Source organism: Zingiber officinale, chromosome 6B (assembly GCF_018446385.1).
Source record: "Zingiber officinale cultivar Zhangliang chromosome 6B, Zo_v1.1, whole genome shotgun sequence".
NCBI lineage: Eukaryota > Viridiplantae > Streptophyta > Magnoliopsida > Zingiberales > Zingiberaceae > Zingiber > Zingiber officinale.
The window spans coordinates 27,907,341-27,925,028 of record NC_055996.1 but is presented as its reverse complement, the minus strand read 5'-3'; the positions used below and the strand labels follow the sequence as shown (position 1 = coordinate 27,925,028).

Sequence of the window (17,688 nt, the reverse complement as noted above, 5' to 3'; positions counted from 1 at the left end):
CTCCAAAACGAATTTGGTCATTCTGAATAACTTATCATTGATCTAACAATTTCCATAAGCGTCCTATTCCTTCGTTCCGTCACACCATTTTGTTGGGGTGTACCAGGTGCAAATAATTGGGATTGAATCCCAACCTATGATAAGTAATTCCTAAACTCTCCTAAGAGGTACTCTCCACCATGATCAGACCGTAGTGTCTTGATACTTTTACCATGATGTTTCTCCACATCAGCCTTGTACTCTTTGAACTTATCAAAGCACTCAGACTTGCGCCGCATCAAGTAAATGTACCCATATCTCGAATAGTCGTCTATAAAAGAGATAAAATATTTGAAACCACCTCTTGCCTAGATAGTCATAGATCCACACAAATCAGAATGAACCAATTCCAATATTTCTTTGGCTCTATACCCCTGTGCCTTAAAATGCCTCTTGGTCATTTTTCCTTCCAAGCAAGACTCGCAGGTTGGAAAGTTTTCCAACACCAATGAACCCAAAGGTCCATCGGCTATTAACCTTTGAATCCTACTTAAGTTAATATGACCTAGCCTTAGATGCCAAAGATATGTTTGATTCATTTCCGAATGATGCTTTCTCTTATTAGAATTAGAAGATGTGTTATTAATTTTCATTTGTTGCATCGTGGGAGTTATTGGATTAAGAGTGTACAAATTGCCAACCAACGTAGCAGAATAGATAACCACCCTATTTTTCTTGACAACTACTTTGTCATCAAAAGAAACAGAATATCCATACATAAATAATTTAGAAACTGAAATCAAGTTCTTTCTAAAACATGGTACGTAAAGATAATTTTTCAAAATCAATGTTTTATTCCTATCAAAAGATAAATAAACATCTCCCACTGTAACAGCTGCCACTTTCGTAGCATTGCCTATGTAGACGGTGATCTCCCCTTCATGTAGTCGTCGAGTTTCCTGGAACCCTGTAATGAATTGCAGACATGATCAGTGGCTCCAGTATCTACACACCAAGTGTCGGTAGATAACACCGCTAAACATGTTTCAACAACTAATAAATGAGATATACCTTTATTGCTCTACTTTCTGCGAGGGCAGTCCACCTTCCAATGTCTAGACTGCTTGCATATGAAGCACTTGCCCTTCGGCTTCTTCACACCTTATTGCGGTCCAGTACCTTGAGGTCGAATCACTTTCTTTTCTGAACCAACTTATTTCTTCTTCTTCTTTCAGCCCTTCGGCTTAGAAACAGAAGTGTTTTCAGTAATGTGAATTTGAGAACTTTGACGAAATAGCCCTTCTGCTGCTTGGAGTTCTATCAGAAGTTATGCCTATTGGTTAATCCTAGGAAAACGTACAGGTTCCACTGTACAAAATTTTTTGTACAAGTGTCGAACCTTTCCTTAAATAACCTATTGTGTTCTTTAGAAATTAAATCAGGAATCGCAGACGGAACTTAACATCATTGATTCCAAATTTAACTTATCTGTTCTTAATGGTTTAGATTTGAATCGCAAGCGGAACTTAACACTATTGATTCAAATCTACCTAAATTATTAATTTCATAAATATTAATTTCCAAAATTGGCTTCCAGGACTGCATGGCGAGACACATGGCCTTCTTGGATATGGGAGCAACCACCACCGCCTAGGCAAAGCCTTTTAAGGAAAGCTAATATTTATTTCCTTAAATAACTTTAGGTTAACCAAAAAGAACAATCGAATCACAAATTCGAAAAAGAAGAAAACACAAAATCAAAAAATAAATTCGATAAACTAGATCTAATTGTCTCTTGTATTTAGAATTCATACAAAGAAAAATAACTAGTATGATGCGGAAGAAAAATACTAGTTATACCTTCTTTTTGTAAGCTAATGACCTCAAGATCTTCTGCCGTATTCCTCGCCTCGCCTTGGACGTCGTGTGGGCGACGATCCTCCAAGATGAACACCACCCAAAAGCTTCCTCCTTCTTCTTCTAAAATCCGGCCACCACCACCACCAAGGAGAAGAGAGCAAAGGGAGAGGAAGAAGGGAGAGGGTCGGCCACCAAGAGATCACCCAAGCAAAAGAATAAGAGTTGTATCTCATGAAGCCCCCTCAACCCTTCTTTTATATTACTTGCCCAAGGCAAATAAGGAAAAACCTTTTACAATAAATAAAATCATCCAAGAGTTTTTCCTTTTTCCTTTTTATTTTTTTTCTTTTCTTTCCTCTTGATTAAATCAATCACCAATCAATGGTTATGATCAATCCTATTTGGTTTAGGATTGAATTTAGTTTAATCCTATTGGCGGGCCCTTGCTTGGGCACCAAGCAAGGTGGCCGACCACAATTAAAAGGAAAGGAAAAATAATTTTTTAAAAATTTTACAAGAAGAAATCCTCTTATAAAATTTACAAGCTCTCTTTCCTAAAGTATGAGTTAAAAAAGGAAAATTTCTAAAAATTAAAACCATGTTTTAAAATTTAAAAACTCTCTTATAAAATTTCCTTTTTTTTTAACATAGTGATAGAAAATTTAAATTTTAAAACTTCTTTTCCTTTTTTTTTTCTTAAACCATAAGGATGATTAAAAAAGGAAAGTTTTAAAATCTTTTAAACTCTCTATTTAAACATGTGGCCTAATTCAAATAAGGAAAGTTTTAAAAATTAAAATCTCTCTTTTAAAACTTATAGTTTTCTACAAAGAGAAGATTTTTAAAAATTCAAAACAACCCTCCCTTTTTGAATTATTATGGCCGACCCCTACAAGCTTGGTCACCAAGCTATAGGGTCAGCCCCTTCAAGAGGATGTGGCCGGCCATTGCTTGGTCACCAAGCAATGGTCCGACCCCCTTCTTGGACACCAAGAAAAGTCTTACATTTGGATGGACTTGAGGCCATAATGAGGCTACGACAGGGACCTAGAGGAGAAATTAGTTTTGGCCTTCCGATGAGCTTGAGTATCCCGTGTTCGCCCCGAACACACAACTCAAGTTCATCGATAATAACTCATTCCACTAGAGAGTTATTACCGCACTACCGCACCAATCTCAAATTACATTATGGGCTCCTTCTTATCATGAGTGTGTTAGTCTCCCTGTGTTTAAGATTACGAATGTCCACTAATTAAATAAATTACTGACAACTCACTTAATTAATATCTAGCTCCAAGAGTAGTACCACTCAACTTTATTGTCATGTTGGACTAGGTCCACCTGCAGGGTTTAACATGGCAATCCTTATGAGCTCCTCTTGGGGACATTCTCAACCTAGATAACTAGGACACAGATTCCTTCTATAATCAACAACACACACTATAAGTAATATCATTTCCCAACTTATCGGGCATATTGATTTATCGAGCTAAACCTCACCCTTTGATAAATCAAAGAAATAAATATTAAATATATGTGTTTGTTATTATATTAGGATTAAGAGTACACACTTCCATAATAACTAAGGTTTAGTTCTTTTACTAAGTCAGTACAAAAAGAACTTACCTAAATGATCCTACTCAATACACTTAAAGTGTATCAGTGTAATTTATTATTCAAGATAAACTAATACTTAATTACACTACGACTATACTGATGAGTTGTTCCTTTCCATCTTAGTCATGAGCAACTGTTTATAATTTATAGAGAGCCGACAACATTATCTTCTGAGTGTGACACCACACTCCATGTTATCTACTATATAAATTAATTGAACAATTACATTTAACAAATAAATACAGAAAATTGACCAATGTGATTCTTTTATTTCAACAAATAAATGTTTACAAAAGCTAGGCTTTTAGTATACACTCTAACAATGCCAACGAATATGTCCTTTTGTTCATATTATAGTTCAGACGGAACTGCTCAAAACTCTTGGATAGCATTTGGAGAATGATATCGACCTGGGTTTCCCCATCGATTTTGGCTCCAAGGATTTGTATTTCGTTCAAATGAGCCATCATCTTGAGGATATGATCCCTCATGGGTATCCCCTCAGTCATGGTGGTTGTCATCAAGTTTCTCATATCTTCCTGCGTGGCAGCCAGATTCTGGTGTCCGAATAGTTCTTTAAGATTGTACATCTTGTCATAGGCAGTAGGCATGGTCTGATGCTGATGTTACAGCACATTTAACATAGAAGCCAAAATGTAACACCGCGTCATCTCATCTGTCGTGACCCATTTCATATGCCTGTCAATCTTCTCTTCACTAGAATTGCTATTAGGCACGTTAGGACAGACCTCAAAAAGTATGAACTTGTACCCTTCAACAGTTAAGACAATGTCCAAGTTTCGTTTCCAATCAATATAATTGGGACCAGTAAGTTTGTTTTCTTTTAAAATAACAGGGAGAGGATTGAAAGCCATTTTGAAATTCTGAGAATCACAAAATAAGATATTTGGTCAAAACTTTAGAATTTAAAATAATATTGATCCCTCAAACAATATAATTTAAATTCACCAACACCTCAAAACACCATGAATTTAGTATGCTATGATAGTGTGGATGAATACTAATTCAAACATTTGTAAGAGGAGGTTTTACCCATTAATTTTATTATCTTGTCAACCTAACTTTATGACAAATAAAATTAATAGTTGGTTTGTCTTCGGTCACACAAAATAATAGCAGCGACTCTGATGGGGAGGATACTATTAAATGCGCCTAAGTGTATATCATTACTTGATACTTAGTCCATTATTAATTAGGATTGTGCCTCTTCAGATGGAGAAGATCACACAAAACTAAATAATTTCCTATAATCATCCATAGAGGAAGTTTGATCTAGTGATCTGCAAACAAACTCATTCGATGTAGAGGAAGACACTTAAAGCCAACGTACAAGTTTGAATGCATCACTTACAAACTAGTAATGGACACCTTGGAATTTAAATAAATAAACTCTCTCTCACTTAGTTATTTAAACGGGGAATTTTAACATGCACACATATCACACATGCACACAAAAGCATACACATCACAGCACATAAAAGCAATAAATATGAAAAAATAAATTTTCAACTATTATGGCATCATCCATAGCTGTCCTCCGTATGCCGCCAACCCTAGCCGCCGGCCCTAGGGTTTATGTCGTTGCGTCCTTCTTGCTTCCTCTTCCGCCGCACCTCTGGTCCTCAAGGTAGCACCACACATAGCAAGGAGACGAGCCGCAACAAAATAAAATTTTACATTTATCGATCCTATATTCCACGAAGGAATGTACATGTAATCTAGATCAAAATGTAAAATAAACTAATACAGCTCCTGCTATCTTTAATAATTACAATCATGCCCACACAAAAATGCCCTCGACATACCCGAGGGTCCAAATCACATACAAACACAATAGGCCATAATAGTTGGAAGTAGGATGTCTGCAACCACATAGTTAATCTATTTTGCACATCCTACTATTATCCTGCTTAAATTATATATCACTAGTGCATAATTTAACCGAAAACCAAACACATAGAGGCAGAAAACCCGCTCTGATACCAATTGTTGGCCCTCGGAATTCCGTTCTGTGTAAATCCCATGTACAAAATGTGTACAAGGATAGAACTATTCCTAGCAAACCATTTGCTTGATTAGACATATGTTTGATCAATCAAGCAAGTTCTTGATTGGTCAAAATGCACCTTGATCGAAGCACAAGATCGTAGCCTCTTGTGTTGATATTTCAGGATTCATACAAAGAAAACAAAACTAGTTGCGCTGCGGAATAAATAACTAGTTGTACCTTTCTTTGTAGACAAAGAACTCTTGATCTTCTGCTGTATTCATCTCCTCTTCTTGGACGTCGTGTGAGCGACGATCTACCAAGACAAACCACCCGAACCTTCTTTTGTTTTCAAGTCGCCTACCACCAAAAGATGCAAAGAAAAGGGGTGCCTCTTTCTTCTTCTTCTCCTCTAAACCACTGGCCACCTAGGGCGGTTCTTCTCTTCTTCTTCTTCTCCTCCAAGCTCTGGCCACCAAGGGAGATATGCATCGGCCCTAAAGGGAGGAAAGGGAGGAAAAGATGAGAAGGTGGGGCGCTGGCCCTTGGAGGAAGAGAGGAGGTGAGCGCCGACCCTAGGGGAAAAGAAAAGAGAGAAAAGAAGAGATGAGGTGACGACCACAAACAAGAGAAAACAACTCAAGAGAGATTAGGTTATGGTGGCATGGCATCCTCCCTTTTATAACCTTTAGCAGCAGATAAAAGAGGAGAAATATTAACAGAATTTTTGTTTAGAAAAAATCTCTAAGAAAGAATTAACATAATTCTTTTTAGAAAAATTTCTTAGGAAAGAATTAATATAATTCTTTTTAGAAAATTTCTAAGAAAGAATTAACATAATTCTTTTTAGAAAAAATCTTTAATTCTGTTGAGAAAAAATCTCCCCTTTTTTTTCTTTCTTTCTTTTCTTTTCTCTTCCTTTTCTTTTCTTTTCTTTTGGTTTGGCCGGCCCCTTGCTTGGGCACCAAGCAAGGCTTGGTCGGCCCCTTTCTTGGGTAGAAAACAAAATCAAACGAGTGAATGCGAGGCTATGTAGAGGCTACAACAGGGACCGAGAGGAGGAATTGATTTTGGCCTCCTGATAGACTTGAGCTTCTCGTGTTCGACCCGAACACCCAACTCAAGTTCATTTATAATTACTCATACCACTAAAGAGTTATTATTGAACTACCGCACCAATCCCATATTACAATATGGGCTCCTTCTTATCATGAATGTGTTAATCTCCCTGTGTTTAAGATATCGTATATTCGTTAATTAAATGAGTTGCTGACAACTCAATTAATTAACATCTAGCTCCAAGAGTAGTATCACTCAACCTTATTATCATGTTGGACTAAGTCCACCTACAGAGTTTACATGATAATCCTTATGAGCTCCTCAAGGGGACATCATCAACCTAAATAAATAGGACACAGTTTCCTTTTATAATCAACAACACACCATATAAATGGTATTATCTCCCAACTCATCGGGCCTATTGATTTAACGAATAAATCTCACCCATTGATAAGTCAAAGAAATAAATACTAACTATACGTGCTTGTTATTATATCGGGATTAAGAGAACGCACATCCATAATAACAGAGGTTCTGTTCTTTTATGCAGTCAGTATAAATCGAACAACCTCAAATGGTCCTGCTCAATACACACATAGTGTACTAGTGTAATTATATAGTCAAGACAAATTAATACCAAATTATACTACAACTGTTCCAATGGTTTATCCCTATCCATCTTGGTTGTGAGCTACTATTTATAATTTATAAGGAACCGATTGTTGGTTGCTACTCGGAAAACCTAGAGGTTCCACTGTACAAAAATTTTGTACAAAGGTCTGAACCTTTTCCTAGCTACCATGTGTTCTTTTAAATTAAATTTTGGATCGCCTGCGGAACTTAACACGTTTGATCCAAAACTTAATCTATTTGTTCTTTAAGGTTTAGACTTGGATCTCCTGCGGAACTTAACACGTTTGATCCAAATCATCTAAGTTATTAATTCCATTAAATATTAATTTCCATAATTGGTTCCCAGTACTGACGTGGCGAGGCACATGGCCTTCTTGGATATGGGAACAACCACCACCGACTAGACAAAACCTTTTATGGAAAGCTAATATTTAATTTCCTAAAATAACTTTAGGTCAACCAAAAAGAACAATCAAATCACAAGGAAAAGAAAATAAAAGAACACAACTTCGAAAAACATATTGAAATACTAGAATCGTAAGCCTCTTGTATTTGGTATTATTTCCATAAATAACTAGCATGATGCGGAAAGGAAAATTACTAGTTATACCTTCTAAAAGACCTCTTGATCTTCTACCGTATTCCTCTTCTAACCTCGGACGTTGTGTGGGCAACGATCTTCCGAGATGAGAACCACCAAGCACCTTCTTCTTCCTTGCAAGTTTCGCCACCACAATTCTCCAAGAGAAGTAGAGGTCCGCCACCACCACCAAGCTCCAAGGGATGCAAGAAACAAAACCACCTTTCTCTCCTTCTTCTCCTAGCTAGAACCGGCCACCATCAAGAGCTCCAAGAGAGGTTCGCCATAAGAAGAAGAGAAGAGGAAGAAGCTAGGGCCGACCCACCAAGGAGAAAAGAGAGGAGAAGAATAATAGAGTTGATCACCCTGAAGGCACCTCTACCCCTCTTTTATAATCCTTGGTCTTGACAAATAAGGAAATTTTAATAAAAATTCCTTAATTCTTTTGTCATAAAAAGAAAAATTATTTTAATTAAAAACAATTTTCTTCTTTTAATAATAATGGCCGGCCACTTCTAATTCCCAAAACAAGGAAAATTTAATTCACACAAGAATTAAAACTTCCTAATTTGTTTCTAGAAATTTATAAAAATTTCTCCAATAATTTTATCCTTCATGATTGGTTAATAAAAGGAAATTTTATAAATTAAAATTCTTCTTCTAAACATGTGGATAATTTCCAAAAGGAAAGTTATCTCTAAAAATTAAAATCTCTTTTCAATCTACAAATAAGGAAAGATATCAAATCTTTTCTTAATCTTTTTAGAAACTAATAAAAGAGAATATTTAATTTTAAACTTCTCTTTTAAATTATTATCATGGTCAAAAGGAAAGTTTTCTTAAAAATAAAATCTCCTTTCAATCTACAAATAAGGAAAGATTTCAAATCTTTTCTTAATCTTTTGTAGAAAACTTTAAAAGGAATTAATTTTTTTAAACTCTCTTTAACTATGATATCCACATAAGAAATAATTTTAATAAAAATCCTTTTTAATATGATGTGGCCGGCCACCTAAACTTGGGCTCCAAGCTATTGGCCGGCCACCTTAACTTTAGGCTTGGCCGGCCCTAAGCTTGAGCTTCAAGCTTAGCTTGGCCAGCCCCTATTGGTTGGGTAAGAAGGTGGGTATGTGGTGGGTATAAATCTCTATATACAAGAGGCTACGATAGAGACCGAGAGGAGGAATTGGTTTTGGCCTCCCGATGAAATTAAGCTTCCCGTGTTCGCCCCGAACACACAACTTAATTCCATCAATAATAATTCATTCCACTAAAGAACTATTATTGAACTACCGCACCAATCCCAAATTACATTTTGGGCTCCTTCTTATTATGAGTGTGTTAGTCTCCCTGTGTTTAAGATGTCAAATGTCCACTAATTAAGTGAGTTACTGACAACTCATTTAATTAATATCTTAGTCCAAGAGTAGTACCACTCAACCTTATCGTCATGTCGGACTAAGTCCACCTGCAGGGTTTAACATGACAATCCTTATGAGCTCCTCTTGAGGACATTCTCAACCTAGATCACTAGGACACAGTTTCCTTCTATAATCAACAATACACACTATAAGTGATATCATTTCCCAACTTATCGGGCTTATTGATTCATCGAACTAAATCTCACCCATTGATAAATTAAAGAAATAAATATCAAATATATGTGCTTGTTATTATATTAGGATTAAGAGCACACACTTCCATAATAACTGAGGTCTTTGTTTCTTTATAAAGTCAGTATAAAAGAAACGACCTCTAATGGTCCTACTCAATACACTCTAAGTGTACTAGTGTAATTATATAGTTAAGATAAACTAATACCTAATTACACTACGACCTTCCAATGGTTTGTTCCTTTCCATTATGGTCGTGAGTTACTGTTTATAATTTATAAGGTACTGATAACATGATCCTCTGTGTGTGACACCACACACCATGTTATCTACAATATAAATTAATTGAATAACTACATTTATCATAAATGTAGACATTTGACCAATGTGATTCTTATTTCTAGATAAATGTTTATACCAAAAGCTAGGCTTTTAGTATACACTCTAACACCGATAACATGATCTTCTGTGTGGCACCACACACCATGTTATCTACAATATAAATTAAATGGACAACTGCATCGACATATATATAAATATAAAATACAGATATTTGACCAAAGCGATTTTCATTTCAAAATATCTCAGAAACATATGTTCATACCAAAGCTAGGCTTATAATATACTTCCCAACAACATCATCATGAGGGATCTCGACACCCTCCAGATCGCTGGGGCCGAAGCTGATCTGAGGCCCTTCGGCCTTCTCCTTGCTGCACCCCACGGCATGAATCTCCAACCACTGAGCGTACGACTTTCGGGCTCGGTTGGAGTTATCGTCGGTCGGCTCTCTGGCGATCATGCCTATCTCTCCCTGAGAAGCATTGTTCCTGTTTTCCTCTTCCCGGGCGGATGGCCTATTTCTCTCGGCCGAGATCATGGAGAGATCGGCTTCCTCCATTCGTTGATGGTGATGGCGCTCGGGCTCCCTTCTTTCTTCCTCTCGTCGCCCGATCAATCGATGTCGATCTCGTCAATCAAGGGATGGGGAGCGGCGGCGATATCCTCTGGAGGTCGGTCGGCTGACGATCAATGTCAGTCCCGCGTGTTGTGTGTTGCTGACTGGTGGAATGAACAAAACATAGGAGTCCATACCTTGCCTTCGACGCCTTGGGCCAACCGGACGCCGCATGCTGTACGACATGTGCACTGGCCTCCTGGTGCGGTCGTGCTCCTTCAGCCCTTAGCCCCTTGGGCGGTAGATGGCTACTAGTCAGTCAGCACTCGGTCAGCGCCAAATGCTCGGTCAACGCCTCCTTTCTTCTGGCCATCTGGGCTTCTTCCACGTTGATGTACTCGTTGGCCTTCTTGAGCATGTGGTCAAAGTCCCTTGGCGGCTTCCTGATGAGTGACCAAAAATAATCTCCCTCGGCGAGCCCCTGGGTGAAGACATTCATCATGGTCTCGGACGAGACCGTGGGGATGTCCATGGTCACTTGGTTGAAGTGCTGAATATATGCTCGGAGCGCTTCCTTGGGCCCTTGCTTCAGGGCGAAGAGGCTGGCGCTCGTCTTCTGGTAGTGTCGACTGCTGGCAAAATGGTGCTGGAAGGCAACTTGGAAGTCTTTGAAGTTTCGTATTGAGTTGTCTAGCAGTCTTCTGAACCAGCGCTTCGTCGATTCGGAGAGAGTCATGAGAAAGACTCTGCACTTCACTCCATCCGTGTACTGGTGTAGCGTAGCCTCATTGTCGAACCGATCCAAATGATCATCTGGGTCGGTCTACCTGTTGTACATTTTGATTGCCAACGGGGTATAGTGTCGGGGCAGAGGATCTTGTAAGATCTCCTCTGAGAACTACTTGTTGATCTATTTGGGAGACGCGACACTTCGAGGCGCTTTAGCTTTCCATGCATCTTAAACGGGGTGCATCGTCTGAAGATGATCCCCGTTCCTGATACGCTTGGGCTATCTCTGAGGGGGTTTGGAACAGAGCTCGATGGAAGGAGATCGGTGCGGATGACGCTTCCCCTTGGGTGTCGGTCGGCCTTCAATTCTACCCCCACACGGAGAGTTGCTCCGCTCGGTCTTCTTGCCTCGCTCGTCTATCGGCCGCCGATGTTGCAGGTTGTAGCGTCAGCCGATCGGCTAGCACCTGTTGTTGTTATTGCTCTATCATTTTTGCTGCTGGTGCTTGCACGAGTATCTCCAGCTCCTCTTGAGTGAGCGTCACGGTGGTTAGTCATCCAACGTTTTCCATCTTCTCAACTGAGATTCAGGTGACGTTCCCACAGACGACGCCAAATATGATCCTGTCCGAAAATCAGTGAGATGGATGCTGGGGGCGTGGCGCTCCTGCTGACCTCCTGTGAACTTCGTTCCCTCCTACAACACAAGCAACGTCAGTGCCGAGCCAGGGAAGGGGTCCCCAGCGATGACGAGGCGGGATCTCCTGAACCACTTTTTGTGATCCAGGGGATATGCCACTCGCATTTACGGTCGGATCATGACCGCGATCCGGCCGCAAATGGTTGTGATTCTTTCTTGGGTTCACCGTCCCCACCAGGTTATAATTTTTGTTCAGAGTGGGCAGCCGGAGGCCGCCCGGAGGACACCCTCGCTCGGCGCCCAGTAACCTGGCCACTTATCCACCACCGGAGGCCTTCGGGCGGCCTCCGACCGCCCGCTCCGAACAAAAACTATAACCTGGTGGGGACGGTAAACCCAGGAAGGGATTACAACCATTTGCGGCTGGATTGCGACCGCGATCCAACCGCAAATGTGAGTGGCACTTCCCCTGGACCATAAAAAAGTGGTCCAGGAGATCTGTGCTCGGCGATGACCCTCCGACGCTCAAGTCAGTCTCCGGCGAAGCAAGAAACAAGAAGAAGCAACAAGAACTGTAGCACAACAATAGAAATCGCGTGTAAAGTATACCTTCGTCGATACTTAGACCCTCTTTATATAGAGCCCCGGAAGCACGCGTGCATGCTTCCCAAGGTGAGCACGCATCTCAAAGTTTTCCCTAAAAAGATGTGTCAGTAAAATGTCCTTGACACGGTACCTTAACGGGCCGAGCATATCTCTGAAGTGATAGTGAAAGCTTCTGCCATACGATATTCTATCTGACCATGCGATCCATGCCACCTGTCAGCAGCACTAGCTCCCAAAAGGATGTCGAGAGATATCCTACTGTGTCTGTTGCTTGGCCGAGCGGAATGACCACTCAACCGGAATTCTGCTATCCCTGCGCTGTCTACTGTCACGCTGAGCGGGATAGCCGCTCGGCTAAAAGTCCGCTATCGCGCTGAGCGGGATAGCCGCTCGGCTGAAAGTCCACTATCCAAGTGTCATCCGTTGCCGGGCCGAGCGGGATAGCCGCTCGACGGGTAGTTCACTGTCTGCATGCTCAGCTGATGTCGAGTATGCTGCTAAGCCGAATGGAGCCGCTCTACTCGGCTTTTGCGCATCCCTTGAGTGTCGGTTTGATTATTCCCTATGTCGAAGACGATGGGTCGGTGCTTGAGCCCTGGTCGGAGTATGCCTCGCCCGACCGGCCAATACCGTTCACCTGTTGATCGTCTTGACTTTGACCTTCTTTGACCTCCATCGTGATAACGGGATGGGGCCCTTTATCATCACCACATCAATAGAAAAAAAAAACAAACTTTAGCTTGAACCATGAAAATAATTCACTGCCCTTAAGTGATATTTGCACTCTCTGCAAGATTATTATTAGGTTTTCAAAATGCAAATAGCTCATAGGATTTTCCAAGCCTTATGTATTCTTTGTATAGCAAAAACGAAAGAATACCATTGAAATTTGAAAAATGTATTTAAAAAATTTAAGAATAACTAGGAGATTTCAGATTTGATTTTTGTTGTGTTTTCTATATACTTTGAACTCGAATGTGTTCCCAATATTTATAAATATTAAAGACACCTTTTCAATATAACTTTTCGTTCAAAATATGAACTGCTCAACATAATTTCGCATTCAAAATATAATCGCAACCTTTGAATAAGTCACAAACGCTCAACACAACTTTAATTTTGAACAATTTCTAACAGGTGGATGCCTTGGTAAGACGGCAGTTCTCTGGCGACGATGTCGCCATGGGCATGTGGTTTATTGCGAGGAAGCGGAGACGCAGGGAGGCGGATGCACGGCCGGGCGCATGAAGGGCTGCCGGTGCCGTGCGGGTTCGTGAGCTTCCGCAGCTAACTCCGTGGGATGGCAATGGCGGCTCCGTGATCAAGGGCGACGAGCTCAAGCTTTTCCGCGCGTGGAGTGCGCTGGAGAAGGGTGATAAGTTACAGGTGTGGGCCTTCCGCTGCGGCGGCGGCGAACTCTGCTTCGCGATCGGCCGACCTTGACGCCAGCTTACGATACCGCTCCGCATGCTATGTATGCTGTTCTGTTCCCACGATGAACAATTTTGGGGGGATTTAGGTTGTTAATAGCAAATTATTAATGTAATTAATCGGTCCTTGTGATGATGTAGTCGGGAATGTTTTTGAATTTAAGGATTTAAAGGTTTTGTTCTTGAGTAATAATTAATTCATTGATTCATGGTGCGATTCGATGGTTTGCAGCTGGTCGAGTTTACCATCTTAATTTACGAACTGTAGAACAAGAGTTTGAATCTTAGAAGCAATGATTTGTTCTTGTTCGTTCTTGTCCTCCCATTCTCCTGTAGAAGTCGCCAATGATGTCTATGTTAAGCATGGATCCTCCGTTGGATCTTGATATCGATTTTGACAAAATTTAAGAACGAGGGCGTTTAAAAAGGCTCTTGCCCTTCCGTAGATACGAGTTTCTTATTTATTTTACACGGCAATATATAATTTCTATTGAAAAATAACATTTGCCTTGGACGCCAACGGCAGAGCGAGACTCTATCGACAACCATCAACCAAAGCATTGCAACAGCAAAAACACAAAAAATGCTTTGTGAGACCACACCGAAGCTAAATTCAGCGTTTGATTTTTAGTGCAAACACAAGCCAACTAAATCTGGAAGTAAAACTAGAACTTCCTTTCTCATTACATCATCAATAAAACGATACATGAATATGGTTACAGGCCGTAAATTATCCATGCATATTCCCACTTTTAAGAGGAACTGAACTTGGAGAAAAACACCTTGAACAGTTTGACTGAAGCACCTACAATGAAGAGCCAGAATACGGCACTAAACCCAACCAGCAATGAAACAAAAAGGAAACTACTGTTGTGGAACTGTCTTCTTCTTGAAGTAGAAGATTGTCCATCCGTTATAGTGCTTGCACCACAAAGTCCAATCTGCGCTCCTCTGAAACTCGAAACACGTTCAAGTGCCTTGTTGATGAACGCATTCTCGGATGCCAGTGCAGGACTGCTGGGCACAGAATCCAATAAGGTTGAGAGTGCAGAAGTGATCCATGATCCCGAGTCATATCCAACATGGGTGTTTTGCCCTTGTGTCATCTCAATATTGGGTGATGCAGAAGCGTATGCCACACCTGTGCATCAAGTAGCAGTGACAAATGAGAAACTGCACAAGGAAACATTCTATTGCTTAAAGTCGTACAATCATATAATGAGACCTGAAGTTGGCATTGCCGAGAACACCTCATTAGTGTTTGTTGAAGGAAAAGCATAAGCACCATCTGGGTATATATAGAAAGAAGGCATTAGGAATTATTGACACTATGTACAGAAAGAGGTCAGCAATTCCGAATCATGTAAAAGCAAATTGATTAAGCACCTGAAGTTGATGTTTCTATGAACATCTGATTTGCATTGGTGTTTGAAACGGCGACACCATGATCATGGTTCCAAAGTTCAGTAGATGTGAGACATGGTTGATTTAGTATTCCATCACCACCAAAATCATCAAGATATGAGTTGTGTGCTGCTACAGGTAGCGGATCATAATAATCTTCAAAAACCGTTTGGGAATCAAAATAAACATCATATCCATATAAACCATCGGGGCCATCTACTGGGTCTCTGTTACATAAACTTTCCTCGCCAAGTATGATGGATTCTAGATCAATTAAATCTTTGATTTCTACATACTCTTCATCAGTCTGCAGTAGAGACGGATCAGGGTTACAAGTTAATGAAGGCATCTCATGACTTTCAACAGGATGTGCATAAGAAACTTGTTCAGGTGCTAGAAAGTTGTCTTCCAAGGTGCTCAGTTCAGACAAAATGATACTGTCTTCAAAAGAACTAGCTTCAGTTAAAGGCAGACATGACTTGTGCTTTCCAAGTTCTGTTTCAACATCAATCTGCACAAAGTAAGGACCAAGTCAGAAACCAACTCTATATACCAATACTAGTTGAGTTAAACAATCAAGATATCAAAGAATCATTGGTCTAAAATGTGTTAATAACTTATTCCTTTGATTGAAAGGAAGGCAAGTGTACATATGTTGCTTGCTTCCAAGTATGGTGCCATAGAGTGGAGACACCATTGGTGATTGCATAAAGTGTGCCATTTGTGTCTGTTAATGCTTGTGCTTGGTTCTTGTGATTACAGCTCGTGTTGCATTTTTTTTTTCATGTGTGCTTTACGTGCATCAGTTATTAAAGTTATTACTTGAGACTAAATTCAATGTTAAAGCAAAACCCCAGAAATAAATCAGGATTACCTCGGCAGCATGTGCAGCAAATTCAGAATACTGTCCGATCGCGTCTTGCTCATCAGCTAAGTTTAGCAAAAGATCCTCCCACTCATTCATTGGAAGAGTGTTCCTGCCATCATCTATTCTGCCACTAGAGTTTACATCCTGAACAGGCTCAGTCACTGGCACTGCAGTGCTTTGATCATTCACTTGCGATTCTGTGTTATCCAGGCTCCTGAAGCTCTCATCCATTACGTCATCATCCCATTCCTCTTCTCTGAAGGGTGCTCCATACTCCTCCCCATTCTTAGGACCAGGTCCACTCTTCCTAAAGACCTTGTAGAGAGCATAATAATCCTGCACATATTGAGAATTCAAATTGAACTGTTAAAAATTATGCAGCAAACAAATTTTAAAAAAAATCTATCCAAGAATTATGACAAAATTTCTTCTTTGTTCAACCAAGACTTGCCTGCACATTGTTATAGCATGAGAGCACCTGCTCGTCCAAGGTATACTCATGCATCACCCAATCTGTGCGCTCTCCTTTAGGCGCACGTCCATGGTAGTAGACGAGTGTCTTCTTGTTGCCCATGGCCTTAGAATTCTGAGAGATGGTCCGGTCTTTACCAGTGGTCTTCCAATAACCACAATTTGTAGTCCGATTGGCTCTTGATCCATTGGGATATTTCCTATCCCTCGGACTAAAGAAGTACCACTGCTTGTCACCATTCTTCAATAATGATTTCGCTGCAAACATAAACAAAGAGAAAATTTAGACAGCCGAGAAAAATAAACGAAAAAAACCAACAACTTTGGAGAAACTTGGCATTGCAATTCTTTTTTGAATAAATGAGGAGAACTTTAAAGACAACATTTTCTTCTTCAGACGATCAGAAATGAAATAACAAAGGTGATCCGAGACTAAAAAGAGGAATTCGATAAAAGGCACAATTTGAAGGGTTCAAGTAAAATCGAGAGATCAATTAAGCCTTCCCTATGACAAACCCACTGTCTTTACAAAATAGGGCAGAAAAAAAAAAGGAAAGTCGTTGACTAGTTTAACCTTGGAATCTGGTGTTCACGATCCGCTTGATTCAGATGAGAAGACTAAGATAGAAGAATCATCAGATCAGCAAAGAAATAACACAGCATACCAGGGAGTTCCCAGGGCTCCCACTTGTAGACGTAGACATCACCGATCATGGGGAGCTTAATGCGGCGGCCGCAGACCTTGCGCTTGAGGTAGTAGAGAACAAGCTCCTCGTCAGTGGGGTGGAATCGGAACCCAGGCGGCCACCACTTGGACTCTCCTAGAACGGGATCCGTCGCCAGCGGTCGAAGGTCATCGGCACGTCCAGCCACATCCCTCGCCGCGCCCATCCCCTATCCGCTTTTCTCGCAGGCGATTCTTCGGCAAGTCAACCGTTGATCGAGGTCCCTCCACCCTCCTGGCAGACAGGAAGGAAGAGGAGAAGGGGCGAGAGGGCGATCCGTTAGAGGAGCCGAAGGGAATCGTGTCGCGACTTTCTTCCCTCTCGATCGATCCAAGCTTAGCGGTTTCTACCTCTTCTTATCACTTTGCACTAGAAAAGAAAATTGTCAAAAACTCAAAATACCCCTTAAGATTTTATATATTTTCAATTAAAAACGCTCCTTTCGAGAAGGTAAAAATAAATAAATATTTAAATTATATTCAAGAATAATTACTTTTTATTTATATATTTAATTTAGATGTTTTTGCAATTCTTATTTTTTTATATTAAATGAAGTTATTTTTAATTG

At 40.3% G+C, this 17,688-nt stretch overlaps 1 protein-coding gene across 1 annotated transcript; it reads right to left on the bottom strand.

Moving 5' to 3' along the window:
• Positions 1-14,306: 14,306 nt before the first annotated feature.
• On the bottom strand, positions 14,307-17,475 carry LOC121992301 (NAC domain-containing protein 17-like). Its single transcript, XM_042546592.1, has 6 exons — positions 17,061-17,475; positions 16,376-16,653; positions 15,931-16,260; positions 15,039-15,567; positions 14,878-14,940; positions 14,307-14,793 (listed from the first exon to the last, which is right to left on the bottom strand). Exons 1-6 carry the CDS (start codon positions 17,284-17,286, stop codon positions 14,405-14,407), a joined length of 1,815 nt encoding a protein of 604 aa, XP_042402526.1. The 5' UTR covers positions 17,287-17,475; the 3' UTR covers positions 14,307-14,404.
• Positions 17,476-17,688: the final 213 nt, after the last annotated feature.

Bases quoted from the DNA above. Each gene is read 5' to 3' on its own strand.
- LOC121992301 (XM_042546592.1), bottom strand. From the start codon at position 17,286: ATGGGCGCGGCGAGGGATGTGGCTGGACGTGCCGATGACCTTCGACCG. The intron at 15,568-15,930 runs GTAATCCTGATT...TACTTTGTGCAG, and splicing joins TTGCTGCACATGCTGCCGAG to ATTGATGTTGAAACAGAACT. The intron at 14,941-15,038 runs GTGCTTAATCAA...ATATATACCCAG, and splicing joins CATAGAAACATCAACTTCAG to ATGGTGCTTATGCTTTTCCT.